This window comes from Ursus americanus, chromosome 22 (assembly GCF_024610735.1).
Source record: "Ursus americanus isolate L20-20 chromosome 22, mUrsAme1.1.p, whole genome shotgun sequence".
NCBI classification, from domain to species: Eukaryota; Metazoa; Chordata; class Mammalia; order Carnivora; family Ursidae; genus Ursus; species Ursus americanus.
The window spans coordinates 41,167,872-41,185,289 of record NC_142148.1 but is presented as its reverse complement, the minus strand read 5'-3'; the positions used below and the strand labels follow the sequence as shown (position 1 = coordinate 41,185,289).

Genomic DNA, 17,418 nt, shown 5'->3' with positions numbered 1-17,418 from the left:
GATGGTGTGCCAGGGGCCTGCTGGCCAGAATGCATGCAGCTAAAAGCCTGTAGAAAGACTTGGTTTGGTTTACGTGGTATTTTTTTAAAAAATCCGTTGATTTCACTTTGAAAAAAAAAAAGATTTCTAGCTTAATTTGAAAAAGCAAAAGATCTCTCAACATGGCATTCAGCATTTCTACAACAATCAGCTATGGCTGGGTGACACTTTCCCCCTAATTTACTTGCCACAGTCCTCACCATTCCCCATTGTCTTACCCCTGGCCCGGGCTTGTGTTTATGTGCATCTTTGATCCCTGCAATGGAGAATCTCTTGAATTGGGATTGTGGTTTCTGAGTCTCTAGGGTATTATGTGACCAGACCTGCACTCTGCCATTCCTCTGTTGCTTCCTATCCTAGCACTAATGGGGGCTGCTCATACCTTGCATAAAAACTCACTTCTGGGGGTGCCTGCGTGGCACAGTCAGTTGAGCATTTGACTCTGGGATTTGGCTCGGGTTGTGATCTCAGGGTCATGAGATCAAGGCCCCCGTGATGCTTCAGGATCTTGAGATTGAATCCTGCGTCGGGCTCCGCATTCCGCACAGAGCCTGCTTAAGTTTCTCTGTACCCCTCCCCGCATGAGCACGTGCTCGCTCTCTCTCTCAAATAAATAAATCTTTTTTAAAAAAAAGTGCCTCACTTCTAGAGAGGGGCAGGAAGGAATGTATGGACGTCAGAGATGGCTGGAATTTGTTTCTTCTTTGACTTTATCAGTCTGAAGAATTAGTGAAAGCTTAAGTTTGGGGGTAGGGATGAGGATGGAAACTGTCAAATGCTGCAGTTTCTGCAAAAAGTAATCTACATGTATGTATTTGGCAGGTGAAAGGAAGGCAAGCCAGGATGGATATTTACGACACTCAGACCTTGGGGGTTGTGGTCTTCGGTGGATTCATGGTCGTTTCTGCCATTGGCATCTTCCTCGTGTCAACCTTCTCCATGAAGGAGACGTCCTACGAAGAAGCCCTGGCCAACCAGCGCAAGGAGATGGCGAAAACTCACCACCAGAAAGTGGAGAAGAAAAAGAAGGAGAAAACAGTGGAGAAGAAAGGAAAGACCAAGAAAAAGGAAGAGAAACCTAACGGAAAGATACCTGACCATGACCCAGCCCCCAATATGACCATCCTTCTCAAAGACCCAGTGCAGGCACCCGCAGTGGTCGTGGCTCCAACCCCAGTCCAGCCCCCCATGGTCATTGCCCCCGTAGCCACGGTACCAGCTATGCCCCAAGAGAAGCTCGCCTCCTCGCCTAAGGACAAAAAGAAAAAGGAGAAAAAAGTGGCAAAGGTGGAACCAGCAGTCAGTTCTGTAGTGAATTCCATCCAAGTTCTTGCCTCCAAGGCTGCCATCTTAGAAACTGCTCCTAAGGAGGTGCCTATGGTGGTTGTGCCCCCAGTGGGTGCCAAGGCCAGTACCCCAGCCACCAGCACTGGACAGGGCAAAAAGGCAGAGGGAGCCCAGAACCAGGGCAAAAAGGCAGAAGGAACCCCCAACCAGGGCAAAAAGGCAGAGGGAGCCCAGAATCAGGGCAAAAAGGTAGAAGTGGCCCCGAACCAGGGGAAAAAGGCAGAGGGGGGCCAGAATCAGGGCAAAAAGGCAGAAGGAACCCCCATCCAGGGCAAAAAAGCAGAAGCAGCCCCCAACCAAGGCAAAAAGACAGATGGGGCCCCCAACCAGGGCAAAAAGGCAGAGGGAGCTCCCAACCAGGGCAAAAAAGTAGAGGGGGCCCAGAATCAGGGCAAAAAGGCAGAAGGGGCACAGAATCAGGGCAAAAAGGCAGAGGGGGCCTCCAACCAGGGCAAAAAAGAGGAGGGGACCCCAAACCAGGGCAAAAAGTCAGAGGGGAGCTCCAATCAGGGCAAAAAGGTGGAAGTGGTCCAGAACCAGAGCAAAAAGGTAGAGGGAACCCCCAACCAAGGCAAAAAGGCAGAGGGGGCCCAGAACCAGGGCAAAAAGGCGGAGGGGGCCCAGAACCAGGGCAAAAAGGCAGAGGGGGCCCAGAACCAGGGCAAAAAGGCAGAGGGGGCCCCCAACCAGGGAAAAAAGGAGGGAACCCCAAACCAGGGAAAAAAGGCCGAGGGGACCCCCAACCAGGGTAAAAAGGCAGAGGGGGCCCCCAACCAGGGAAAAAAGGAGGGAACCCCAAACCAGGGCAAAAAGGCCGAGGGGACCCCTAACCAGGGCAAAAAGGCAGAGGGGGCCCAGAATCAAGGCAAAAAGGCAGAGGGGGGCCAGAATCAGGGCAAAAAGGCAGAGGGGGGCCAGAATCAGGGCAAAAAAGCCGAGGGGGCCCAGAATCAGGGCAAAAAGGCAGATTCGGTTGCTAATCAGGGCACAAAGGCAGAGGGTGTTGCAAGCCAGGGGAAAAAAGCAGAGGGGGCACCCAATCAAGGCAAAAAGGCAGAGGGAGCCCCGAACCAGGGCAAAAAGTCAGAAGGGTCCCCCAACCAGGGCAAAAAGGTGGATGCGTCTGCCAATCAGGGTAAAAGGGCAGAGTCAGCTCCTATACAAGGCAAAAATGCAGATATGGTTCAGAGCCAAGAGGCACCAAAGCAAGAGGCTCCTGCAAAGAAGAAGTCTGGTTCAAAGAAGAAAGGTGAGCATGGTAAGTAGTTCTGACTTCTCTGTCAGCATGGAGGGGAGAGCTATCTCTTAATGGCTTATGGATTCCCTGTGGGGGAGCCATATGTATCAGTTAGCTGTTGCCACAACAGAGCTGTGTAACAAACATTCCAGAATTCGGTAGCTTACACCAGCAGTCATTTATTCTTGTTCATGCTTCTGTTGAATTGGCTGAACGTTGACTAATCTGGGCTGTCTCCACTGAGTGGCTCATGCTGCAGTTTAACTGGGTTTGGCTCCTTGCTGCAGGTCAAACCTCAGTCTGTTGCACATGTGTTCCTTCTGGGCTGTCCAGCCTGAGGCTTCAGGGATTCTGGAGGGCAGAAGCCCTTCTCATGGTGATGGCAGAGCTGTAAAAGGACACATTTCAAACCAGCATCCTATTGGCCTGAGCAGGTCATGTGACTGAGCCAGCGTCAGGGTCAGGAAGCCTACTGTCTCCAGTGGGATGGACTGCCACGTGATGTTGGAAAAGGTGTGAGTAGGTGTGAGGAATTAGGAATAGTAATTCCATCCACCACGCAGTCTGGAACACTTCTGTGTCTTGGCGGATCTTTCTTAGAGGCCTGACTGCATTCTGCCAGTCTGTTCTGTTGCTTAGCTCACCTGGTACTCATTTCTGTATGTTTGTTATACGAATAATGGTAGGGTGTTTTTAAGGAGCAATGGCATCCACGCCCACCCCACCCCCTCTTCCCTACCCCAGTTACTTAATGGGTCATTTTATGTACTTGTCAGGTAATACAGAACATTAATTTTCTGTTATCTTTTTAGTGCATATTACTAGAGAAATTGGGCCATTGAGTTCCGGTTTCATGTTCATCATTCATTTGGTATGGTAGTCTTATGTTTTCTATTCTTTCTTTCTTTCTTTTTTTAAAAGTCTTTGACTAGGGGCTGCTGGCTGGCTCGGTCAGTAGAGCATGCGACTCTTGATCTCTGGGTCATGAGTTCAAGCCCCATGTTGGGCATGGAGCCTAAAAGAAAAGACTTTGACTAGTCGTGAGTTGATTTGGAAAATTAATTGCATTCGTCTCAATGAGGTATTTGGGGGATCTGAAATGTGTGGGTCTGTGCTGGGTAGCCCTGTGTTTTTAGCTGGGTTTCCCTTTCTTACCCCTTGGTGAAGCTACATTCACTTTTTTGGGGTTTCCTCCTTCCCCCAACTTTTGGGGGGGCATTTGCTCAGGCAGCACCCTTTTCCTTGTGAGGAGACCCTGTGCTGTGTGAGCAGCTTCGGGCTCCTGCCAAGGGTCAAGGATCAGCCCACCTGGCCGCACAGGTCAGCTCAGCCTCTCAAAGCCCTTTGAAAGTCCAAACGTTCAGCCTCTGTCCGCCTTCGGAGGGAGGGCACACTTGCCTTGTCTTTGAAGTGATGTTCCACTTTAGAAAGCCTTCTTTGGAGGACGACCTAACTTTCTGACCTGTGTGAGCCCACACGGCAGCTTGTTGCCATAAGAGAAAATTCTAACAGAGAAAAGAAAAACTATGGGCCAGGATAAGAAAGATGAAATATTAGGGAATGTGGCCAGTTCACCTGAAGCTGGCATTTGACTGATTTTTGATTGATTTGAATGCTGCCTTAGATAGCCCCATGTGACCAGCCCTCGACTCCAGCTCTCTGGTGTCCACAGTTCAAACTTCATGGCCTTGGAGCCCTCCCGGACCCGAGTCAAGGTGTCCTCTATGCAGAGAAGGAACTCCTTTCCTCACCTGTTCCACACCAGTCATCAGGCGGCATTCCCCCATCAGCCAAGTCCCCCGAGATTCTGGATGCCCAGGGCCAGCCAGCCCAAGTTGTGTGCGCAGGACCCTGGAGAAATTGGGGGTGGATAGGCCGTGGACAGACGCACAGAAGCTCACCCGCAGCTAGGAGACAAGGTCAAAGGCAGACGGCCAGGGCTGACTGCAGCCTCTCAAGCCGAGGGAGGAAAGTGGGACGTGCGGTATAACTGCATGAAAAGAGCATGGGCTGCTTCCCATTCACCAACACGGTCATGGCTGCAAGATCATAGCCACAAACACTAAATATGAGTCTGATTAATTCTGGAACATGAAACTCCACGTATGAGACGTCATCGCAATGGAAGAGTGAGCCCCATTCCATAAGCCACTGGGAAAATCCACGCTGTCCATGGAAGTGTTCCTCAGACCTTCAGTCTCCATAGCTTCTGGCTAATTGGAAACATGGATTTGCTGGAGAGGCAGGAATATCGCCACAGGTGACTGAAGGCTCCCAGAGTGGAGAAGGGCCTGGATGGCTTATCACTGACTCTGACCTCAGAGTGCATCCTCCGAGCAAGCCTTGAACTGCGTGTCTGTATTTGGGAACACCAGACCCCCAGACCGAGGACAGAAGCACACCCTGCACTCATCCCCCCATCGGGCCCACGGTCCTTTACAGACCAGAGATGCAGAGCCGCTGGAAGGCAGGCATTACGGAGACACACCACCTTGCCCTTCATGCCACCCTGGCAGTGGCTCAGCGGTCCTTACCACTCCCCTCCCGCCCCGCCCGCCCCTACCTTGCAAGGTGTGGTCCTGGGACCAACAGCATTAGCATCTCCTGGAGCTGGTTAGAAATGCAGAGTCTCAGGCTCCAGCCAGAACTACTGAGTCAGACTATCTTAACAAGTTCCCCAGGTGATTCATGCGCCTGGTAAAGCTGGAGAAGCGCTGCACTGAGGGAAATTTCCACTATTTCTGAACACACGGACTATTTCAGGAGCTTCGTGGTGTTGGCGCAGAGAGTGGCCTGCATTTACCCTGGGGGTGGGGGTGGGGCTCCGATATGGCTTTACTCGCCAACCACAGGAGCACAAGGCTGAGATCACACAGGGCACACTCAGGAAAATGAAAAATACAGTACAAGACAGTTTTTGCCCCATGTCTCTAGACTCTCAGACCCCCCCGAAGAATAAAATAATTCACCTTTCAGGTATCCTGTCAGCTGCACATGATACCTTGCGTGGCTGGCTTTTCATTCTGGGTCTGGCTGACCAGCCCATGTGGCTATTTTTGCGGCCAAGTGTCCCATTCTGGCCTTTGCAATTTTCTCATTGCAACATCAGAGTGACATCCAGTCTCCTGTCATCCACGCTGATCCATATTCATTTTGGCTATCTTTGATATTTCTAGGGTTTGATTTCTTTTTAAATTAAATCTAACTCATCCAGACCTTACATTTTTAGAGGGGTCCAGTCTAAGCAGACTCTTTCAAATCTTGAACATGCTACCCAACATCAGAACATTTCTTCTCCCCATTGACATGACACTCCCTCCCCTCACTGCTCCGTAGTCACCTGGGGCCAGTGGCTGCCTTCCTTGAACGGTGCAAGGAAGAATATCTCCATCTGCACAGTCGCTTCTGTTGGACAATGCTCTTCTAAACCAGAGCCACCAGGAGAGGGGCAGCCTGTGGGAATGAGCACATCTTTGCAGCTCTGTGTTGGCACCACGCAGCTCATCCCATGCTTTGTTCTGTCTGCGTCCTGAGTGGAGTGGGGGTAAGCCCCCCATTGTCCTCCACATGCCAACACTATGCGACAAGTGAGGTCATGGAGCCTGCGACCGGCCCACGACACACGACAGATCAGCAGCAAAACCTGCCCTGGAGCTGGGGAGGTACCACAGACAGGGGTGTGTCCTCAGTTGTCCCCAGGTGGGCCCAGCAGGGTCCTCGCTGACAGGCACCCCAGAGAGAGACCAGGCAGGTGCGGAGGCGGGCCCAGGACATGCTTCTGCAGGCCCAAGTTGGAACTCTTCCAGAACTTCTGATTGTTTTTCCTACAAGAACAAATCAGGGCTGTGTGGCAGGTTTTTACCACTTGTCTGTGGCCAGATTTGACAGTGAACACCTGCCTTCCTCATCCAGGCTTTGAAAACGTATTATTGTATAAATACGTCCTTCCAGCAAGCAAAATACGAACAATAGAGAAGCACGGAAGGTGAAAAACAGTCTGTCCACTCCATGCCTCTCACCACCCGTTCCCGGGGGAGCCTAGGAGATGTTCTGCTCATCACATTGGCACACCCTGTTGGAGCCTGCGGGGCACACAGCTTGGGAGCTTGCCTTGCTTCCCAGGGTGCTGGTGACACCGTTTCGTACCGTACCTACGGGGCTGCTGCTTCTGCTCCGTCCCGCTCCACAGCAGGGATGTCTCATTCATTTATTCAAGTGTCTCATTTATTTAAATAGTATACAGTTTTTTCTCAAAGATTTATTATTATTATTTTTTTATGATTTGAGAGAGAAAGAGGGCAGAGGGGCAGAGGGAGAGGATCTCCAGCAGACTGCATTCTGAGTGCAGAGCCCGAGAGGCGGGGCTCGATCTCACGACCCTGAGATCGTGAGCTGAGCCAAAAGCAAGAGTCGGACGCTCCCCTGACTAAGCCACCCAGGCGCCCCAAGGGTGTGCAGGGCTTTTGCCGCCACAATTAATGCCGCAGTGACGTATGTGTATTATAGCGCAAGCATCTCTGTAGATATGTCCTCGCTAAGTAAAAGGGCAGGAACGCCTTTAATTTGGGAGAACAGTGCTACATGGCTCCCCCAAGACATTTCACGATTTCCTGTTCTCGAAGAGTGATGAGAGGCCCGCACGCGTGTTTTCCAGAGCCTTGCACCTGACTTTACAGCTCCCGTGGTGCTGTAGGAACGGTGATCGCTTCAGGGGAGCATTAGAAACCTAGGTGTGCAATAAAGAGAAGGCACTTGCTTACGAAACAGAAGGCACAGATTCCTCTCTTACTGTTTGCAGAAGAGGGCACTCAGGGAACCGCAGGGAAGTGGACATTTTCCCAGAACTGAAGCTCCCGAGTGTGTGCAGCCCGGTTACAGGCCTCCATGGGTTCGTTCTCGTGCGTGGTGTTTATTAGGAAAAGCCGCGGCGCTCTTAACAGGAAGTATGTGGTGTACATGGTGGTGGTTTCTTGAAAATCTGGTTTTGCCCTCGGGCTCCGTCTTTGCCGGCCACGTACTTCTGCAGCCTGCCTGCCATGGGCCGCGCATGCGCTAATGGGCAGGTAAGCTTAGGCTTTTAGGCGAGCCCTTTCATCCCAGCACCTGGAAGGGAGTCCAGATTCGTACAGGGCAGGCCTGGCCCCCAGATAAACCAACGACAGACTTGGGGAACATGGGGTGCCCACCTGCACGCACTCCAGACCATCCTGCTTCTGCTGGAGCTAGGCATGAGCGCTGTTGCTACAGAGTGGGGCCCTTCCCTCCTGCACTGGCTTCACCCCGACCCTCTTCCCCGTCTGCAGCCTGCTTGCTCCGGGGTTGGAAGGCCACTGAGTCCGGGCCCAGGGGATGCTGGCCAACCTGCAGAAGGTAGAACACACTCTCAGACACCCCACAATGACCTTGTTACACACACATGTCTGTGTGGGAGAAAGACCCTCTTAGGGGACAGGACTATGGGTAAATTTTAGTATCTTTCCTTTGCCCTTCTGCATTTTCCAGTTTTTTCATAACATGCATTATTTTTTAAATGGAAAAGAAAAAAAACCTCCATTATTTGTCTGTAAGTCAAATAAACAGGCACTCGTTGTACCAAAGTGGAACTCCTCACCTTTCAGGTACTGTGAGGCAGCCCAGCCCTGACCGTAGGTCCCCTGAGCATTTTCCGAGTAGCAGAAAGGAGCGTCTGCTCCTTCAGGGGTCCGGGTCGAGGGAGGAAAGTGGCCAGTTCTTATCAGGCACATCCCAGCCCCTGGGTGCCCAGTGTGTGGTCATGAACCAAGCTGAGATGAAAAGTTAGTGGCTCCTGTTCACATCTGTGAACCTGGCAGGGCCCTAGGGGGGCCGCTCAGCTCCATATGGAAACCCCCCCCCAGAGCAGGCAAAAATGCACAAATAGGATCATGTTCTGTAATCTAACAAAGCAGGGGTCACCAGAGGTCAGGGGAGATGGGGAAGAATTTTCAGACTTACTAGGGAAGCTTAGCAGGGGCCATCATCTTAAACCATGTGACTTGATAGGAGTGACACCCCTTCCTTCCTACAATCCCATCCCCCCCCCCCCAGCACCTCCCACAATGACCTTCTTGCACTATGCGCTTGCTGGGTCGCCACCAGGAATGTGATGCTATTGTTCTCAACCACATGTTTGGTTAGGCATACGGTTTATGAAACTCCTTTTCATGGACTTGTAGCTTTACCTGCTTTTGCAAAAGCAGAAACCAAAGTTCAGCTCTCTTTTGAGACTTCCCAGAAATCACATGGACAGCAGATGGTGGCAGGGACAGCCTCAAGCCTTGGTCCCTCCGTCTGAGGCCCCTCTCAGGGCAGGCCCAGCCCACCTCAGCAGCCTCTCTTCAGCCCCTTAGGGCTGAAGTACAGACAGTTGTGTATGGAGATTAGGTTTAATAGACTTTTCTTTCGAACTTAGTTTTTCAGGGTTTGAAGCTTTGAAATCTCTTTGGGGCTTCTGAGCCTTTATTCGCTTTCCATGTAAGTTCTTCAAACCCAACTTTTCTTTTTTGGAAGAACAAGAACGTCCCTTAGGGAAGGAGCCGAATCAGTATGGCACTGCCATGTCTTAGAGAAGTTGCTGGATGACATTCTTCTGGAACTCTCCATTCAGTCATCTAAAAACATGGCGGCACTGGGGCTCCCATGGCCGCCCTCAGGCAGCTGTGGTCAGGAAGCCTACAGGTGCACAGATCTTGTCTTTTCTTCAGGCGTGAGCTGAAATCTTAATTGTCATTTAAGGAAGGCGTGTTCTCCTTGGACCAGCTACTGTGCCCGAGGAAGCCCATGGAAGGATCTTGCCCAGAGGTCCTATGGGGCTTGTCTTTCTTTAAAGAAATACTGTGATGTTTTTCTTTTTTTTCTTCCAGATATAAACTTGATTTTGTTGAAATTTGGGAGGAAAAAAGTATAATGAGAAAAAGTCATTTATAGGGTTTTTTAATCCCATGAGGCATTATTAAATGCACCACCTCGCAGATTTGCTAACAGATTACTTTTTTCTCCAAAGGAAAAGGCCTGATTCAAAGGCCCCAAATTGGGCTGCTCTTAACATTATTTGTACTTCGCTTCATGCGGTTAAAACACCAGATGTTAGTGTCTGTGGTGGTCAGGAGTCCAGTGTGGCTGCTGCTCCGGGGCCTCTATCAGATTGTGGGGGCAGAGCAGCCCCTGGGCAGTGGCAGGCTTTGCAGCCTGAGCTGGGCTTAGGGTCGGCTGCGTGTGTGCGTGCGTGCTGTCTGGGGGCCGCAGCCGCCGCCTCCGATGCATTCAGTGGATTTTCCAACTGGGGCCTTGCGAGGGCTGCTTTCCTGCTAACTCAGGAGGACCCTTTGCAGCCTCCGTCCCCCAGTGTGAGGCTAGTGAAGAGACTGCAGACAAACTGGCCAGTCCCACGTCTATAGAGACAGGTGTGCCTGCCGGCTTCTCTGATTATGGTTTTGGCGGTGGGGGGTTTCCCTCTGTGTTTGGGGCCAGCGGGAGTCAGGGGCTCATCTTCGTCTCTGTCAGATGGTTGCTTGTGCAGTGGTGAGCTTCAAGGAGGCACAGGGGAGCCCCATCTCGGGCCCTAGGGCCTTCGACCCAAGTTTGGCTCAGGTGGTTGGGAATGTCAGGGCCTGGCGGTCTCCCCAAGGTTGGGGTCTGGCTTCCTGTTGTGGGAGCCACTTGGGGGCCCCTGGCCGACACTGTTGGGGTGGCACTCGTGCAGAGTCTGCTGTGTGTGTCTGAGACAGGCCTGCAGCACTGGTCCGGATGTTCCCTGAGCAAATGAATGTTTTTGCCACTGGAGTTCTCCCCCAGGCCCCCAGACCTCACCCCGGTGGCACGTTCCACTGCCAGAGTCCCTGGATTGCCACCTGGGCCTCTGTCCCCCCAGCTCAGCTTCCTTGGCGCCCTTGGGCCGGGTGCCTGGCCCTGGGCTCTTCCCTCCTCTACCCCAGCCTCCGGGCCTGTCCCCGAGGTGTCCTGAAATAACATTTCCCAGTCACAGACCTTTCTCCCTACTGGCGTTGCTCCTTGCCTATGAGATAGACTCCAGATCCTTGGGGACCGTGAAGACGTGGACCTGCTCTAGTCTCCCTTCCCTCTGCTCTGAATAGCAAGGCCCTTGCAAGCCTCGCTGCTTGTCCTTGGTGCCCCCACTTTGCGCCAGCCCTCGCCTTCTCCTTACCCAGCAGTGCTTGGCTAAAGCATCCCCTGCTTCGAAATCTTTCCCGGCCCGGCGCCGCTTCTTGGCAGCACGCCCTCCCCATGTTCCCTTTGTATAGGTGTGCTGCATCGTTGCTGCACGTCCCGTGTCTCCCCTGCCTCTTAGCTGGCACCTCCGCCTCGACCTTTCCAGGCCCAGCAGTTTGCTGACTGCCGGGTACACAGGGTAGCATACTTTGGGGACGGAGACCGTGGGGACCGGCCCGCCCTGGGCAACCTGCGCCAGCTGGAGCCTTGTGGTGGGCTGTTGCAGGGCCTGGGCCACGATCCTCTCACTGGTGAGCAGCTGTTGGCGCCACCCTGTTGGTTGACTTAGCTGGACGTGAGCCGTGCAGGAGCGTTCCAGTAACCGGACACCGGAGGGGCTGCTCCCGACACGGCACCGGGCTGTGGAGCCCCGTAGGGTCCCTAGCACCGACCCCTGGCCGCTGGGGATCCCGGTAGTTGTGCGAAGAGAAAACTCCCCAGAGGACCCCGTCGCTGACGGTGAGAAAGAGACTGCTAAGTGCCTGTTTAATTTTAGGTGACTAAAGCTCGCAGCAGGGTCACAGAAGGGCGCCTCGTTTGGAATTTGAGGTGTTACGCACATTATCCAGTGCTGCGTGCTCCTTGGCGGGGGGCCCGGGGAGGCAGAGGGCTCCTTGCTTTACGTAAACATGCTGTCCCTTTCACCTCACAAGAGGGTGCAGACGGAGCCGTGCACCCTTGCTTCGCAAACATGCAAGGCGGGAGCCCCAGGGTGTGTGGGCTGTGCCGCCGTATGCGGGGCTGGCTCCTGGGCACCACCTTTGCCTGACTTCTCTGTTCCTTTGATGGGAGTCGGAGGAAGGGCAGAGTTGCTTTAGCCCCCCTGAGTCCCTCCCTACGTTCGCTGTCTGTTCCGGGGGCGGGGTGGGGTCAGGGTCTGGGACCCTCGTGTGACTGGGGCTTGAAGGTGGCTGTGCTGGTTCATTCTGCAGGGCTTTTTATGCCAGCCAGTGTTCCAAACATGTTGGGATTTAATCTTTGCAGCAAGGCTGTGAGAGAGGAAAGATTGATTATTACCCCCATTTTGCAGATGTGGAAACTGAGGCCAAGGGAGGTGAAGCAACTTGTCCAAGGATGCACAGGCAGACAGGAGCTGAGCTGCAGTTTGAGCCCAGGCCACCTGACTCAGGGGCCTTGTTAAGGCCATGGTAGTGTCCCATTGCCCAAGGGCAGAGGTGACCTGCAGGCCAGACCTGGCCGCAGATGTGTGTGTTCAACCCCACAGTGGTTTGATTTATTTATTTTTCATTGAGGTAGCTGTCAGCACTAAAGGTCAGGAGACAACACATAAAAATCTCGTTTCTGGCTCTCCCTGGCAAGTCCGCACCTCTTGAGAGTTCTGGCCCAGAACCCATGGGAGCCATCCCCTAGAGGTGAAGGAACATGTCCAAGGCCCCCTCGCTCAGGAGGCTGCCTCCTGAGTCAGATCAGTGCCATCCTTGAAGGGCCTGGCCGCTGGGGCTGTTCACTGGGTCTCCTGCCATCGGATGGGTCTGGATTACTTCAGAGCCGTGAGATACGGGTCCTGTCTCTCCACTCTGCTTTCCTGCTGCATCCTTCTTCCTTGAGGCCTCCCTGCTTGTCCATTCCTGGTATTTCAGACTCAGTGGAGGTGGGTAAAGTGCGGGGCTGTAGGAGCAGGCCCTCAGGGAGCTGGCCTCACTAGGGTTCACCGCCTCATGGTCTTTAGCAAGTCGGTGGCTCAACAGACAAGACATTGGTCTTTGACAAGTTTATTTTAGTGCCTTAAGATTTCACAATGCCAAGGGTTGTTTCTAGTCTTTGAGTATTTGCTGGAGATATGCAATGCACCAGCACGTGTTAGCTCCTGTTAGCACGTTAGTTGGTGGGAGTCAGCGTGCCCATTTCCCAGGAACAGGTACCAAAGTGAGCTTAGTGCCACGGGTTTGGTGAGAGGATCTTGAAACGCAGAAGTAAATGCAATTCACATGGAGTCCCGAAGTTCTGAGTTCTACTTCCAAGTACTTTTTTGTTTCATTTTTACTTCCCCTGCTTTGGGGAGAGTAAAGATGACACCATTCTTACCTAGAAGACTTAATGAAAAATTGTGTAGTTGTGGCTCTGAATATAATTTAAAAGATAGTGTTCATATGAATACAGGGAAGGCCCTGGAAGTTTCTGTGGGGAGATCAGTCAAGGGGCAGGGGAGAGTTCAATTTTGCCGTACGTAGTTTTGGATTGTTTCACTTGTTCAAGGTTTCATGACTTGGTTCACTGAAAGAGCTAATAAAATTTAATAGAATTAGGTTAGAAAGTTTGTATCAAGGTGAATGGCACTCACAGAGTACTCTTGGAAACGTTCTGGGGTCCATCTCCCTGGCCCTCCAGGAGGGCACACGGTCTGTGGAGACCACGGGGGTACGTCTGTGAGGAAGCAGCTCGATGGCAAAGCATAGCTCCCCTATCTAGATGCCTCCCTCCCTGCCCAGCAGTGCTAGGGACTACAGGGGCCTCGAAGGAAGGGTTTGTTGACCATCCTTCTAGGCGAGGCTTCAAGAGAGGCCTGAACCCACGGTCAGTCTGAGGCCTCTGTAAGGGCAGGGGGCCGCCAGGGCTTCCGCAGGCCATGCTTGGTGGTGGTGGTGGGGGGGAATAGGAGTAGCCCGCCCCGTCCAGTAGAAATACAGTGTGAGCCACACGTGTGAGCTCTCTCTGTAAATCTGACTTCCCTAGCAGCCACATGAGAAAAGGCAAACAAGAAGCAAAGAGAGTTCATTTTAGTGATATATTTTATTCAACCCAGTTTACCCCAAGTACTATAATTTCAACAGGCCATCGATACAGAAAATTATTACAGATATTTTACGTTCTTTTTCCCCCCATACCAAGTCTTCAAAACCTGGGGTGTACTTGCATTTTGTAGCACACCTGGGTTCACGCCAGCCGCGTTTTAAGTGCCCAGGAGCCCCGTGTGGCTGACAGCCGGTGTGTTGGGAGAGCACACGAGTAGACCTTTCCTGAGTCAGGAAGGGACACTGTGCAGGGGTCGGCCTCAGAGGGGCTGTCCTGCCCTGTCTGACTCCAGCTGTGTCTTTGAGAGAGTGGACATCCCTCTTCTGGAAAACCTTGGCAGTAAGCATCTGTCTACAGGCTGAGGAGGAAAAGCAGGGGGGCCTGTAAACCAAAATGCTAACAGTGGGGTTTTCTTCCAGTAGTGAGCTTGAGAGCGGGGCTTGGCTTTGTTTTTGGCTCGGCCATAGTCAGAAGACTTTTCCTAGTGTGTATAAGTTTACCACTAAAATTATTTTGTATGTGTATCTCAATGAAGAGAAGAAAGGCTGAAGGGAGCGTGCACCCCACCCCCCGCTTCATTTTCGTGACATCCTTGAGCTCTTCGGTCTTTCAGCGTGGTTATTTTTACTCTCCCCAGCTTCACCGGGGTAAGAAATTCTACAACGAAGGTGCTCATAGCAACCAGCTCGCCCACGCCCCACATTCCCCCCATTAAGGTATCATGCTAACTGCTTTGACTTGCGATGAAAATATTGTGACTAGTCAGTGAAAATATTGTGACAGGCCAGAGAATTTAGGGTTGCCATGGAAACCTTCCCCATTCATTGTCCTCAGGGAGGGGGGCTTAGCCGAAGGTGCCTCGGCAGGTCGGCCTGTTTCTCTTAATGTCACTCCTCTGTGGCCCCCCCAGTCAGTGGGCTGTGGGGCAGATCCGGGCATTTCAGGAGGGGTGCTGCCAGGTGGACCACCTCAGTTCACCTTGTCCGGTCTTCAAGGCTGCATGAGAGCCTGTACTGTGAGAGTGTATGTGTGTGTGTGTGTGTGTGCGCGCGCGTGCGCACTGCAGAAGTGACAAGTGGCTGTTGGCACCTGACTCTCTGCCCTCTAGCAGGTCACTTATGGACTGACAAGCAGGCAGGCCCATTGTGAAAAGAACCCAGCCCAGCCTCCCCTCTCCTAAAACCCGCTGTAGGCCTCATGAAGCCAGAAATAGTGTTTGAACCCGGATGTGTGGGAAGAGCCTTCTTTTCCCCGGGACCACAGAGATGCAGCCTAAGAGACATGAGTCTTTGCCTTCCGTCCTTCTCTCATGACCACGGGGTTGTGGCTCTGGGGTCTGTGTAAGGGGCCATGGGACCGTCGGACTTGGTCATGGCAGGGGGCTAACCCTTGCTGGGCCATGTAGGGCGAGAACTGGACCAAGCAGTTTGCTGGAAAAAGAAGGAAGGGAAAAAAGCACCTTTGGGGAAAATATACCTTCTGCTCATTTTGATGATAAAATGGGGGGGGTCCTCCCCCAATCCAGGAAAACAGCCTTTCTTTCCTCGGGGACCTCTCTCCCTCTGTTCTCTTTGGTCAGTTGGGAGGATGGTGCAGGGACTCATAGTCTGGTCCATTTCTTAGTACTCCGAAAGAGCTTGGGATACCCAAGCAGGCTCTGCCCTCAGCCTGCACAGCCCAGGCAGCTCGACAGTCCTCGGCTCTGCCTGGCCCCCGCTGCTTCGAGGCATAACCGACTTGGTTGCTGGGGTCTGAGGGTAAGTCTCTGGTCCTTCTCTCTCTCACGTCACAGGGCCCCCGGACTCCGACAGCCCTCTCTACCTCCCCTACAAGACGCTGGTCTCCACGGTTGGAAGCATGGTGTTCAACGAGGGGGAGGCCCAGCGGCTCATTGAGATCCTGTCCGAGAAGGCTGGCGTCATTCAGGACACCTGGCATAAGGTGGACCCACCCCCCCTTCTCTCCCCTTAGGGGCCAGCGAGGTGCAACACGTACCTGGTCCTGGGGCCCCAGCCTCCCCTGAGTGATCCCGTTGGGCTGGCTGCACGCAGCTTGCCAAGCCGCACAGAGGTCGTAAAATAGCCTTCGCTTGCCTCTCTTGGCAGAACCCTGCCACCCCTTGTCAGACACGGGGTGCATGAATCACCTCACGTACGCTTCGGCTTCTGCCTCAGCCCAGGCGCAGAAACAGGAAGGCCGTTACGGGCCGGGGCCGGGCTCTGTGTTCCACGCGCCTGAGGGTGAACATGGGAGCTGGGGCCCAGCTAGCTTGTGGCTGGGGCTCAGGTGCAGGACAGAAGGTGTAGGGACACCCTGCATGGCGGGGGGGCCCAGTGACGGTCTTGGAAGCACCTTCCTCTGCTGTCCCTCCTGCCACTGGGGGCCAGTTCAGAGGCTGGCGCCTGCCCTGTGGTGTTAGTGGCGGGTGAGCTGCTCCCAGGAGATGCCACATGGCACGTGTCTGTTCCTTATCCAGAGTCGGAACTGTAGGTAAGTTTGCTGGAGGATTTTGTGGCATCCTAGTGGTTAGTGATGTTGGGGGTGACCTGAGAGCCAGGCTAGTGACCCCTGCCCTGAGGCCAGTGGGGCTTACTCCCTTCCTGGCCCTCGCTGAGGTGGACACGACGAGCTATCAAGGGGAGCGCCTCCCTCAGTGAGCTTGGGGGAGGGAAGGGTGTCTCCTGGCCTGAGTGACTGGAGGAGGTGAGGAGGACTACTCCTCCAAGGAGACAGGCCTGGACTCAACCTCAGGCCACTATCCCCAGAGTAGACCTCCCCTCCCAAGGTCTCCACACTTCAGCTAGCAGCCTGCAACCTTCACACAGTTGTAGCTAAGGGGTGGGCACCAAGCCAGAGACGATGAGTCATTGCCCCTCAGTGGAGTAGGAAGAGGCCCTGGCCACCGTTGGTCCAAGTTAGTGGGAAACACCATGCTCCTAAAAACAAGCCCGGAGAACCAAAACTTTTGGTCTGGATAGCTCCTACGTGCAGTGGGCCTAGAGGCCTGGCAGCCTGGGTGGCTGAGGCCGGGGTGCCTTTCCCAGAAGTGTGTGGAGTCAGGATCGAACCAGCTCATCTAGAAGCCCCATGCCACTTGATCAGGCCCCTGCTCTCTTGTCATGGGTCCCAGTCTGATTGCTGAGGCGGGGGTGGGGGACGCGCGACCCCTCTGTTAACGCTGCTCTGTGGGCACTTCTAGGCCACTCAGAAGGGCGACCCTGTGGCAATTCTGAAGCGCCAGCTGGAAGAGAAGGAGAAGCTGCTGGCCACAGAGCAGGAGGACGCGGCTGTTGCCAAGAGCAAGCTGAGGGAGCTCAATAAGGTACGGCTGCATGCACGCCCTGTCCTGCGCACCCCCGGGCCGCAGCCGACGCTGCCCCTGGATCGTGGGCCGGCCTTCCCGCCTTGGCTCCTGCTGGGGCCTGCTGCCTTGTGACTGCCTCTCACGCTGGTGCATCTGTGGCGGCGAGGAGGCCTTCGCTGTCTGGGAGCTGATGACCTGGGGCTGGCTCGCCTCTAGCGGCCCTTGTATAGCTGTGGGGGTGGCGGCTCCCCTCCCATGACCACATGACTGAGAGCGCGTGGACGTTAAGTCGGGGGTTAGGGCCCTGAGGTTGTCATGGGCTGTCTTTTTAGGGTACGCACCCTGAAAGGAGGTTGGGCCCAGCGGATCCAAGGTGGTTTTGTTGAGAATTAGAGCATAAACTCATGGGGAGGGGAGTGAAGGAGCTGCTCTTCTCCCTTTTCTGCTGTCTGTGGAGCAGACCTGCAGGGGAATGGCTGGCCGTAGTGTC

At 53.7% G+C, this 17,418-nt stretch overlaps 1 protein-coding gene across 3 annotated transcripts in view; it reads left to right on the top strand.

The window, feature by feature from the left end:
- RRBP1 (ribosome binding protein 1) overlaps window positions 1-17,418 on the top strand; it is a 62,289-nt gene that overhangs the window by 21,724 nt on the left and 23,147 nt on the right. For 2 of the 3 annotated variants that reach the window (XM_087853762.1, XM_045809444.2), the window contains exons 2-4: window positions 862-2,644; window positions 15,417-15,565; window positions 16,824-16,946. In XM_087853762.1, the coding sequence (XP_087709888.1) occupies window positions 883-2,644; window positions 15,417-15,565; window positions 16,824-16,946 (2,034 nt within the window). In that variant the 5' untranslated portion in view covers window positions 862-882. The remainder of the gene's footprint in view (window positions 1-861; window positions 2,645-15,416; window positions 15,566-16,823; window positions 16,947-17,418) is intronic. The other variant, XM_087853761.1, reaches the window with a different exon arrangement.